General features: G+C 40.9%; 1 protein-coding gene across 1 annotated transcript in view; it reads right to left on the bottom strand.

The window, feature by feature from the left end:
- The window catches only part of SEMA3E (semaphorin 3E), a 220,585-nt gene that overhangs the window by 25,951 nt on the left and 181,575 nt on the right, over nt 1–13,059 (bottom strand). Inside the window, exons 8-10 of the mRNA XM_025181682.3 lie at nt 12,536–12,650; nt 12,245–12,314; nt 11,112–11,256 (exon numbers count right to left, since the gene is read on the bottom strand). Coding sequence (XP_025037467.2) covers nt 11,112–11,256; nt 12,245–12,314; nt 12,536–12,650 — 330 coding nt within the window. The remainder of the gene's footprint in view (nt 1–11,111; nt 11,257–12,244; nt 12,315–12,535; nt 12,651–13,059) is intronic.

Raw genomic sequence — 13,059 nt, 5'->3', positions numbered from 1 at the left:
CTCTCAATCTCCATATGACAGTGTGGTTTTAAGAAAGATTTCAAGCAAAGCCACAGTAGCCAGCTCCCTATTTAAATTGGATTTTCAATCAATAAAACGAAATAAAATCCTCTTAATGTTTACTGGAAACAGTCATTTTAAACTTGCAGCCAACTATAATTGACAATAACAAGCTCCTGCACTTGTCAAAGGGGGAGATGTTTGTTTCCACTTTCAGTAGTTGGCTCCATGAAAGTCTTTGCTCAGTGTTGACTTTGAAGTAATTGTCTAATCAGCCTAGCAACGGAGTTTCACCAGCTGTTTATAATAAAGGGAAAGGGTTTGGGGTTTTCAGACCAGCTGAACCTCTGCTTTCCCTGGACCGCACAGCATATTGAGTGAATCAGCATGCCAAGTTCCGTTGCAAAGTTCCAACTCAAGAGAGATTTGATAAAAATAATCATTTCAGGTTTTATTTTTAAATTAAAAACAATAAAGCCCTCTAGAAAGGAATCTGTAAATGCAGCTGCTTCCAAAGCCCATCAAAACAATTTATGAGGAAGCTGGCATTGTTTTCAGAAGCACCACAGTATAAACACAGTAGATGAGACAACAGACTAGTAGCTTGATTACACGTGCGACCAAAGCAATACTTCCAGCAGACATTACAGACTAACAGACTGTAGCGTCTTCCAACACCAATCTAGCTCTATCAGATATGTGAGATCTGGGTTTGTGGGATTTAAAACTGTTCTTCTCCCTGTCTTTATCTACCCTGCCTAGTCTTATCCAACATTGACAGAAATTAATTCACAGGGGGAACCAAGCTAGGAAGATTATTTTTGCCACTGTTGCTCTCAGAATTAACTAAAGATGGGGAAGGCACTGGGATTATTGCAATCAACACCACCAACAGACCAACTCAATCCTAGGACTCTGGTCCCTACACCCAACCTCAGAGAGCCAGTGCCTAACCCACACAAGGTCCCTTTTTGCTGCTGAATCAACATTAATAGGATACGGCTAGCCCTATTAGAGGTATCCCGAAAAAACTCTGCCGCGTCCAGGGAACATGTTTGCTCTTCCGCTTTTTTTTTTGTGGAAGAGCAAATGTGCTCTTTCAGAAGTCCCTGTATTCTTCATTCTATGAGGAAGAAGGGGGCTTCCGAAAGAGAGGTTTTTTTCCATTTGGCCCAGTCTACATGGGCAAAATGTTGGCAAAGCCTCTTCCAACAAAAGAATCAGAAAAAGGTACGCAAAATGCAGAGAACATTTTGCATACCTTTTTCCGACAAAAACTTTAGTTTAGCCGTATCCTAAATGATACGTAAACTGTAGTTTAGCCGTATCCTAAATGACCATAAAGCTGCCCTAAATGAGCAGTTAAGGAAGGCTGAGTCTTCAGCTAGCATAAAGCTAGCATAGCTATCTGAGCCACACATTGCTCTGGTTATTCATCCAGATAAAACTAAGTCCCTGCAGCCTCCACATCATATCCATTTTGGTATTCTCCTGTTTAGATGGGACACTGAGCAGGGGGCAATTGTCCAATATGTGGACAGAGTCATAGGCTGTGCTGGTGATGGCTCAAAAATGTGGAAATTCATATAACAGCAATTGTTGGCATGTTTCAGGCCTTTCCTCCTCTGTGGGGATTTTGTGACATCAAGCTTGCTGGAAAGGTGAGGCTATATGGAACCACAGTTATATCAGCTTCACTGTATGGTAGTGAAACAAGGGAACTGAGGAAGGCTGAAGAACACTGGATTGATATTATTGAGTCATCATCTTTGTCTGATGCTCCATATCAAGTGGCAAAGGATGATTAGAAATTAGGATATTCAAAGCCAAACCCCTTAGCACTAGTTTGGCCACTATCTTAAAATAGGCATATTGTTAGAATGGAAGACCCACAAATCCTGACATTTGTGTACCAAGAAACACTGCTACATATCCAACAATCTCATGGGTACCAAAAGCTTTGGTGGTGCAATAAGATTGCCAGTGATAGACATATATTGAATATATAGTTGGATCACCTTAAGCTCTTTGTCATGCATCAGTTGAAGTGGGCTCCAGCCTATGAAAGCTGATGTCCATGGGCATCTGGTAGCATAGGCAGAGGAAGGTTTTGCCTTCCCAAACCACCTGGCATGGCCCCTCCCACATTCCGCCCCCAGAATGCCTGCTGTAGGCATTCTTGGGGAGGAGTGTTGCTGCCCCCAGTTCTCGCACTACTGGTGCTCCGAGTCTGTGTCCACACCATGCACCTCCTTTCTCCCCTGTGCCCTGGGGATGGGGAGGCTGGGGTGAGTGTGAACCTGCCCACTGCCCTCCCCTCCCCTCCCCTCCCCGTGGCTGGGGGGGCACTCATTGTACTACTCTGCCTCCCTATGAGGGTAAAGGGAAGGGGTAGGACCTCAGTAGAAGGGGTGGGGCTTGGGGTGGGGCTTGCCTCCCCCAGCTCTACTTTCACCAACTGCCCATGCTGATGCCCAAATAAATTTGTTAGTCTGTAAGGTGCCACAGGATTACTCTTTGTTTTTGCTGAATCAGACTAACATAGCTTCCCTTCTGAAACTTGCTAGAGATTGAGACAGGTGGCACTGAATTTTCAAACTGGCAACCTATCTTTGGTGAATGATGGGGCACAATGTGGTCCTGATCTTGAGTGGGGCTGCTAGGTGCTACTGGAATAACATTGCCAAGAATAGGGGCATGGCATGGGCATCAATTTGGATGCACATAGCTCCTTTGCCTATCTCCTCATCACCTGGGCTGAATTCAAGTCCCATGTAACTGAGGATGGAGTATAGCATTTTATCCTTCTAACCATGGAGTTCAATATAATGGCTCAGTGCTAAAGACTTGCTTCAAAATAAGAAAAAACAGAGCTTCAGATTTGCTTTAAATGATTTCCTAAGAGAAATGTAGGAACTAATGTAGAAATCCTCATTCCATTTCACTCAGTCTGTCCTTGGGATATGAGGGGTTTGCTGTCTGAAAATGGAATGTATAGACTTCAAGATATGGACCTTTCAGAATAGTTCAGAATAATCTAGTCTTTGTAAAATAACCATTCTGCCATCTAGAATAGTGATAGAGATGTAGCCATGTTAGTCTGGTCTAGCTGAAACCAAAGACAGGACTATGCAGCACTTTAAAGACTAACAAGATGGTTTATTAGGTGATGAGATTTCATGGGCCAGACCCACTTCCTCAGACCAATTTGTGGAAGAAAATTGGCATGACCATATATACCAAAGTGATACAATCAAAAAAATGTGAACACATAAAATTGACAAATCAGATTTTAGAACAGGGGGCGAATGAAGGGGGAAGATTAGTGTCTGTGAGGTAATGACAGTGGGGTGATAATTGGGGAAGCTATCTTTGTAATGGGTGAGATAATTAGCATCTTTGTTAAGACCCATATGTAAAGTGTCAAATTTAAGCATGAATGACAGTTCAGAGGCTTCTCTTTGAAGTCTGGAGTTAAAGTCTCTTTGAAGCAATATTCATGTTTTAAGGTCATTGAGAGAATGGTCAGTCTGGTTAAAATAGCAAGCAACAGTTTTCTCTCTGTGAGAGAGCCTGATGTCTGTTTTATGTGCATTCTTTGACGAAGTGTCTGAGAAGTTTGTCCAATATACATAGCAGACAGACACTTTAGGCACATGATGGCATAAATTATATTCCTGGATGAACAGGAATATGTATTTTTGAGATTTTAACTTCAAAGAGAAGCCTCAGAACTGTCATTCATGCTTAAATTTGACACTTTACGTATGGGTCTTAACAAAGATGCTAATTATTTCACCCATTACAAAGATAGCTTCCTCAATTATCACCCCTAATGTCATTACCTCACAGGCACTAATCTTTCCCCCTCATTCCCCCTCTGTTCTAAAATCTGATTGTCAATTTTATATGTGTTCAAATTTTTTTGATTGTATCACTTTGGTATATATGGTCGTGCCAATTTTTCTTCCACAAATTGATCTGAGGAAGTGGGTCTGGCCCACGAAAGCTCATCACCTAATAAACCACCTTCTTAGTCTTTAAAGTGCTACATAGTCCTGTCTTTTGTTTCATTCTGCCATCTGTTTATGGAGTATCCTCACTTCATCTTATTTTGTCAAATATGATAAGTGGCATAATAGTCTCACAGAAAGTATTAAAATGGGAGCTGATTACCTCTATGTCCTTCCACCTCCTGACTGAAAACTAAGTTTCACTTGCCAGACTTTTTATACTGACTCATACCAATAGCTATAGCTTGTCCTCACATCAACAAATGAACAAAAAGTCTGGAACATCAAGGTGGTATAAGTCTCGTTGACAATGTTCAACTCTCATATAATTTCATTGGATAACCCTTTTTATTATATCTTGGCTTGTAACTCCTATCCCAAAAGAATCCGCAAAAGCCAATAGTCATTTTAAATGAGACCAGGATGGTGAATTTGAGATTATACTGTAGTAATGAAGCTGCTTTTGTAAGGAATAGATAAGGTAACTGGTCTTTCTACCTCTCATTTCTGTGATAAATGGTCTGTTCACCAGGTTTATGTATACATATGATTGTGTTCATCATAAAGACTAATATTGATTAAGATATCAAAGTGAAAGCAACACGATGAATAATGAACCAGAAAACTGTTTATTCCACTGGTAAACTCAGGAGAGTAAATCCATAGCCAATTAGAAGATAAACAGGTGAAAATTCAAACCAGCATGTGTGTTTTAGCTAAACATGTTACATATGCTAATGGCATCACACAGCCAAAAATCTGCATGAAGCTGACATTTTAGGGAAAAGGCTCATTGAACATAACAAACTTGCAGCACACAATAATTCTTTGTACAGCTAATTAGCTATACAGAAACAATTGTGGGGAAGGATTCATATAGGAAGAAGGAAAAAACCTCAGGTCTGATTCTCCTCTCATTCACATCAGCTTTACATGATTCATATCCATTGACTTCAACAGAGTTACTCCTTATTTACATCAGAAGAAGTGAGAGATGAATCAGGGTGTTGTGACTTTGGGCCTCATCGTGTGAGGTTCTGACTGCCTCTTGGAAAATACTGTGCACCCTCTGGTACGGCTAAGATCCATAGAATGTGAATGTGCTGAGAACCTTTTTAAAAACCCACATGGCATGTGTGAATAATGGTGTTTAGATCCCTTGATGATGGGAACCTTAGAGACATGAAAAATGAGAGACAAACAGTCTGGGGTGCAGGTTTATGCCTGTGAAGAAGTGTCATCATAGAAATACTTCACCGTTTTCTATGCAAGAAATCTAGTAATACTCCAAATCCAAATTTATATGCCAGGCACTAACAACTGTGCGGATACCAACTCCTGTATATTGGCAGAATAAGCTGTGGGGGAAAGACCAGCTCTGTTGTATCTGCAGAGTATGACCCACATTTCCTTTTCACTTAAGGTGCATTGGGACTAAGATCAACTTCTGGGAAAAGTCACAGCAAAGCTGAGAAAAAAGCACACTTATATCCTTATTGCAGCCCCATTCTTTGTAAATCTGTACAAAAATCTTTATTTCCTTTTGCCATGTTTGTAAACTTGGAAAATCTTTTAAAAAATGGAATTGGAAATGGAATGCTCAGAACAAAGGATAGGAAGTGGAAACTGGTTCAAAACAAATCTATCCATCCATCTGCAGTGTCATACATATGTAACCCAGTGGCAGTGAGACCCTCTGATAAGGGGGAGTAAACTGTGCTCTATAGCATTAGCTATTAACTTTAGCTCATGCTCTAGAGACACATGGCTTTAGCCCCTAAGGTCACAGGTTCAAACCCTACTCTCAAAGGGCAGGGCTATCAGCTTTACAAGCGGAGACTCATCTGGGATAAACTGCTGAGAGGTCTTAAAATAGGGGTGGGCATATTCCAGCCTGTTACCTGCCTGTAAGGCCCACACTAAAGCCAAGCTACAGAAGTGGTGGCAGTGCTAAAGGTATTACAGGAGGAGTGTCAGGAAGGCACTCTGGCAATATTTACTGATTCAGACTGGGTGTGCAGAACAGTAGTAACATGACTACCCATTTGGGCAGCTAGGGAACAAGCCCTACAGGAAAGGGATGAAGAAACTCATCAACTACTGAGTTAAGGAATAATCAGAGGGAAATGGCATGTACACAAAGACTCCAAAGGGGTAGTGTGGGTCACTAAACATGACTTAGACATTGAGGAATAGCCTAAAAGGCCGGATCCAGTCTGCAGAGTTAATACCTGGCGGGCCTAACCCTCTATGTTTGTCTGCACCTCTGCAGGATTTATACAATCGCAACTCTCGTTGCCCGTGGATCGCCACTTGTGGCCAGTGTGACCGGTGGAAAGCAGTGTCCCAGTCTGTGCCACTCCCCACTGCTTCCATTGACTACGAATGATGATCCGAGGCCAACAAGAGCTGCAATCATCCAACACCCGCAGAGGCACAGGTAGACATAGTGGCAGCGGCCCGCCAGGGATTAACGCTGGCAATTTACCTTTTTTATTGCCCATCCCTGCCTTAGAAACTTCCTCAGCTTTGGGAATTATGTAACCCAGAGGTACTGAGACCACTGACAGGGGAGAGTGAAGTCTCCTCGACAGCCTCAGCTAAGAGTCAGTTGACTTTTAGATCATGCTGCAGAAGCACATGGCTTTAGCCCATACAGTTGCAGATTCAGTCCCTCCTGCCAATGACCAGGCTCTGTCGTCTTTTACACATATTGAGGCCAGAAGGGACCATTGTGGTTGTCTGGTTTGACCTTCTGTATAAGAAAGACAGTGAGATTTTCCCTAATAATCCCTGCATAAAAAATAAATTATGGTTGAGCTAGAGAATATCTTCTGGAAAGACATCCAATCCTGATTTAAAGCTGTCAATTGATAAAGAATCTATCACATCCCAAGGTAAATTGCTCCGCTGATTAGTTAGCCTCACTGTTAAAAAAATTGCATCTTATTTCTAATCTGAGGATTGACTGAGATTACTGGAATTAAGAATCTCTTAATCCTTTGTGCAAAACATGCATCAAATTGAATGAAAACTTTGAAGTAAGGTTCAAAGCAGTAAATGAACTTTTCTTGGTTTAATATTTTATATAGTTTAGATAATTCTTTTGTAAAATGGGTGCTCAACTGGTTGGAAAACTAAATAGAGTAATGATCAGTGTTTCACTGTCAAGATGGAAATGTAACCCATGCACTTAATTGGGAGGTATTTCTTTAAGAGACCCCTGTGGAGGCAGGGAGGACTGAGTTGATTATTACTGTTGCTGGGCACATTCAGCACTCCACCCAGAAGCTTCTGGAGTTGGGTCCAATAGTTTGGGGTCAGACTTCATGAGAAAGCAGGCAGGGCAGATGCTTTTCTAAGACCTGTGTGAGCCGGAAGAAGCTAAGCCCGGAGCAGAGAACTGGCTGCTGTTCCTCACTCTGCAGCACTTTGCAGCAGGGTTTCTTTAAGTCTGTTCACTTGTGAGCTAACTAACTAGTTAATCAGTGAGCTGGCTGCCTAGCAGTGACCATTGCAGAGGAAGAGTCTGCCTGGACTCCAACTGAAGATTCTCTACAAGCAAATGGAGAGAGACTTCAGACTCAGCATATGGTGCAGATTTGATATCAAAGGCACAAACTGAGACTTTGGTGAACCAAATCTAAGCTCTTGGGACCTCTTAGTCTTTTCTTACTGTGTTTGTGTGGACTGAACTGTTCAAATTTCACTTTTAGTTTTCTTTTTACTTATGTTTATTGTAATTATAGATATTATTTGTGGGTTATAAAATAGCTGTGTTCTGCTGTAAGAATTAGATTATTTGTTTCTATGAAGTTATTTAATTAAATTCATTCTTTTAGTTTCTTTTGGAACTTGAATGTAGGGAGGCTGACACTGGCCAATCTTTGCTGAAATTCCTTACAGATTGAACTCTGGGTCTTCAGTATTGCTATGGAAGTGGGGATTTCTTTAGACATTGGAGAAGGGCAGTGAAGTCTAGCCACCCAAGGTTGGGACCCTCCTTCCAGAGGATGCTGTGGTATCCTCTCGCACTGAGGATACCTCTGAGGATACCTCTGAGGGGGAGGGAATGCCAGTTGTTAGGAAGAGGCAGGTGTTAATAGTGGGTGATTCGATCATTAGAAACAAAGGGTATGTCTACACTACCCCGCTAGTTCGAACTAGCGGGGTAATGTAGGCATACCGCACTTGCAAATGAAGCCCGGGATTTGAATTTCCCGGGCTTCATTTGCATAAACTGGGCGCCGCCATTTTTAAATCCCTGCTCGTTTGAACCCCGTGCCGCGCGGCTACACGCGGCACGAACTAGGCAGTTCGGACTAGGCTTCCTAGTGGAATGAGGAGTAACCTAGGAAACCTTGTCCGAACTACCTAGTTCGTGCCGCGTGTAGCCGCGCGGCACGGGGTTCGAACAAGCAGGGATTTAAAAATGGCGGCGCCCAGTTTATGCAAATGAAGCCCGGGAAAATCCCGGGCTTCATTTGCAAATGCAGTATGCCTACATTACCCTCCTACTTCGAACTAGGAGGGTAGTGTAGACATATCCATAGATAGTTGGAACAAAATACAGGACTACGTGGCACTTTAAAGACTAACAAGATGTTTTATTAGATGATGAGCTTTCGTGGGCCAGACCCACTTCCTCAGATCAAATAGTGGAAGAAAATAGTTACAACCATATATACCAGTACCTCGTATTAAAGGAGGAGACTGACATAATAGGCATCACTTAAACCTGGTGGAATGAAGAAAATCTGTGGGACACAATCATACCGGGATATAAAATATATTGGAAGGATAGGCCGGGTGGGTGGCAGAGTGGCACCATATGTGAAAGATAATGTAGAATCAAATGAAATAAAAATATTAAATGAATCAACATGTTCAATAGAATCGCTATGGATAGTAATTCCATGATCCAACAATAAGAAAGTAGCAGGAGGGATATATTATCGACCACCTGACCAGGACAGCGATACTGACATTGAAATGCTGAGGGAGATTAGAAAGGCTGTAACTACGAGTAATGGTACCATCCACACATTTACTAAGTGTACTATCTTTGCCAGTGTCCAAATCTTTTAAGAAATATTGAATAGAACCAGAGGCAGGGCCCTTTTTGGTATGTCCTTATGTAACCTTAAGAACATAAGAACAGCCATACTGGGTCAGAACAAAGGTCCATCTGGCCCAGTAGCCAGTCTGCCAACAGTAGCCAGCACCAGGTGCCCCAGAGAAGGTGGACCGAAGACAATGATCAAGCGTGGATGGTACCAAGCCAGGACAGGTTGCAAGTGGTTTGAAAAACAAGACTAGAATTCAAAATTATCTTGACAAACTAGAGAAATGTTCTGAATTAAATAGGATGAAATTCAATAAGGGCAAATGCAGAGTACACATAGGAAAGAATAAGTTGTACAAATACAAAAACAGAAATGACTGCTGAGGAAGAAGAATTGTGGAAAGGGATTTGAGGATTATAGTGGACATATGAGTCAACAGAGTCAAATTGCTGTAAAAAAAGAAGACATCATACTGGGATGTATTAGCATGTGGGTTTTAAGCAAGATACAAGAACTAATTCTTCTGTTTCACTCAGGTCTCAGTTGGCGTACTGTGTCCAGTTCTGAGTACCATGCTTCAGGAGAGATGTGGACAAAAAAGGAGAAAGTAGAGGAGAGCAATAGAAATGATTAAAGGTCTAGAAAACATGGCCTGTAAGGAAGGATTGAAACAACTGGGTTTGTTTAATCTGAAGAAGTGCAGACTGAGAGGGAAAGGATAACACTTTTCAAGAGATGGGCTTAAATTGCAGCAAGAGAGAGTTAGGTTCCACATTACAAAAAAAAAATCTTAATTGTTAGGGTAGCTAAGCACTGGAACAAATTATTTGGGACATACAAGAATCTCTATCATTGGATGTTTTCAAGAACAAATTAGAGAAATAACTCTCAAGGATTGTCTAAAAAATACTTAGATCTGCTTCAGTGCAGAGCACTAAATTAGATACCATAGCAAAGTCTTTTGCCATCCTATGTTTATATTATTTTTTAACTCTGACATTTCCCTGTTCCATTGCATGTCCTTGTTCTGGCAGGGATCATAAAAAAGGTAGTGAAATACCTTCAGAAAGCCCTGTTTTATGCTATTCCCAGACTACTAAACCCAACAAACATTGGAGATATTGCAAAAAAAAAAATCAATTACCAATTTAATTTATTTTTTGCCCTACAAATGCCCCAAAGCATGCAATCTTTGTAGACAGAGTGATAAGGTGGTAACTAGACTCTAATACAAATTTCTTTGAGCCCCTAGGGATCTAACTCTCACTGAGGGTATGTCTACACTACAAAGTTAATTTGAACTAACAGTCGTTAGTTCAAATTAACTTTAATAGGCGCTACACAGGCAAACCGCTAGTTCAAACTTAATTCGAACTAGCGGAGTGCTTAATTCGAACTAGGTAAACCTCATTCTACGAGGACTAACACCTAGTTCGAATTAAGTAGTTCGAATAAAGGGCTGTGTAGCCACTTAATTCAAACTAGTTGGAGGCTAGCCCTTCCCAGCTTGCCCTGGTGGCCACTCTGGGCCAAGCCAGGGAAACTCTTCTGCCCCCTCCCGGCCCCAGAGCCCTTAAAGGGCCACGGTCTGGCTACAGTGCCTATGCCAGGTGCAAGCCTGCCAGCACCCAGCCATCAGACCCTGTACCTGGCACGGCACGAGCCTGCCACCCGCTGCCACCCAGCCCTCCGCCTCTTCCCGGGACCAGGCTGGCAGCTCTGGGTTTTTAGGTCTAGATGCACTAATTCGAATTAGTTTAGTTCAAATTAACTAATTAGAATTAAGTTAGTTCGAATTAGTGCTGTAGTGTAGACATACCCCGATTTACTTTGAATAAAATATATAGCATTAATAGCTTATTCCTGGAGTCATTACATCTGTTTTCAGTAGTGTCATATTGATACCAAATATTCATCACAATTCTGGACATTATTATATTTGCCCATAATGACCTGTTTACTTTTTTTGCTTCCCAACTTGAATTAGACTGTCAGCATAACAACAACAACAAATGTTTTTTCTTGTACCTACCGAGCCAGGCCTGGGATACGGTACTTTTCCTTCATACAGAGACCAGTGGTATTCAGGTCCTTCTTTATGAGCATAAGGTCCATTGAAGGCTGCTCGGATGCTAGCAATATGGTATACACATATGGCATATCCTCTAAAAATATTGCTATAAAATAAAAACAAAGATGTTAAAGCAAAGTTTGTAGCTGCAGCTTAATGGTTGAATTGATCATGCTAACAGAACTTATTACATACATGTAGTACACTGTGAATGCATTTTTAATGAGTACTCATAATGTCTAGATTCAGTAAGGCATTTTAAAAATATGTCCAAGTTTAAACTTATGATTAGTCCTATTAAGTTTAATGGGACTGATTACCTTATCTCAGGCACTAACATGGCCTCAGTCATTACCAGAGTTTCTGAATGCTTTACAATTTTAATGTGTTTTATTTCCCAATCTTCCCCTTTAAGGTTGGGAAGAGCTATGATCTCTATTTGAGAGATACATAGCTAAATCACGGAGGTCAGCAGCTTGCCCAGGGTCACACAAGAAATCCATAAAAGAGCAAGCAACTGAACTCAAGTCTCTCACCCCCTAAGTGCCACATCATCCTTCTGCTCATTGCTTTTTTCCTGCTCACTTCTGTGAGTTCTTGGTGTATCAGTACCCATGAGAATGAAACACCAATACCTAAAGTCAATCAGTCCATCTGTTGAGTTTAGGTTTTAAATGAAGTTATGTATTTCACTTTATAAACAATTTCACTTTATAAAGTTGCATTTTTGAGGGGGAAGAGAAAGGGCATGCACAGCATAATATTATGTTGATGAGTTGCACACATGTCTATCAATTGTATATTTAGCACACAACTGACATCTTCCTTAATACAGCCTCTCTCCAACTTACGAACTGGTTACGGACCAAGTAATTGGTCATAACGCGGTTTGTTCATAAGTCGGACCCCATAGGGTTACATGCGACTGTGCTGTTCATAAGCGCAGATCGTGTTTTTAACTCGGGGTCCGCCATTTACAACTGTTTCGGTCATAACTGCGAACGGTCATAAGTCGACCGTTTGCAACTCGGGGACCGGCTGTAATACACTGGTCAAATATACCTCTATTATTATCATCTTCCCTAGATGGTTACCTTGTAGTGTTAAAGAGTCCAAATATCACTGGATTTTTGTTATCCCGAGTTTGTAGCAAAAACACATCCTCTGTAAAATGAAAATACAATGTTATTTATAGCTCACTTACTTTTCCCAGTCCTATGGGAGAGAGAGTTGAATGCTTGTAAATGGCATAAAGTTACTTTTCAATACTTACTACTGAATTTCACACAACTTTTATAAACATGATATGAATAAATAAAAGTGAAATGGAAGATAGACTTCTCTATAAATCAATTGTATCCATATCTATATATATTAATATTAACCTAATTCATCAAAATGTGTATCAATTCCATTCATTCCTGGCACAGAGCAGATCAGTCTGGTTTTGAGGAAGGTGCTCCATTTATTCACCAACATTCGCTGTCCTCCCATATCATTCTATGTGAAGAGAAAAACAAATAATAAATGTAATTTAGAGGAATGTGTCTAGAAGAACAATACTCTGAGTTGCATTCTCATCATAATTTGAAATGTCTGAAGCATACAATTTCAAACCACATTTCTATTATTCCATTTGTGGCATTACTTTGTGTATATCTCTAATACAACTGTAGAAACAGATCCAATTTCTTATTAGAAGCTGTGAGTTTGTAAGAATTTTTAATTAAATGCTAAGGCTGAAGCTAGCTTTAGCTCCCCAGGTCTTGTAAATCCTTAATACTTATTTCTACATTTGTTAGCACCATAGGCCAAATATTTTGGCTACCTTTATATATTTATATGAACTGAGTGCAGTGCTGGATCAACAGACTTGGAAACAGAAACTCTAACTCTGTGTATGGAACAG

Source organism: Pelodiscus sinensis, chromosome 1 (assembly GCF_052426305.1).
Source record: "Pelodiscus sinensis isolate ZL-2025 chromosome 1, ASM5242630v1, whole genome shotgun sequence".
Classification (NCBI taxonomy): domain Eukaryota; kingdom Metazoa; phylum Chordata; order Testudines; family Trionychidae; genus Pelodiscus; species Pelodiscus sinensis.
The sequence above is the reverse complement of the archived record's forward strand: the minus strand, read 5'-3'. Positions and strand labels throughout refer to the sequence as shown.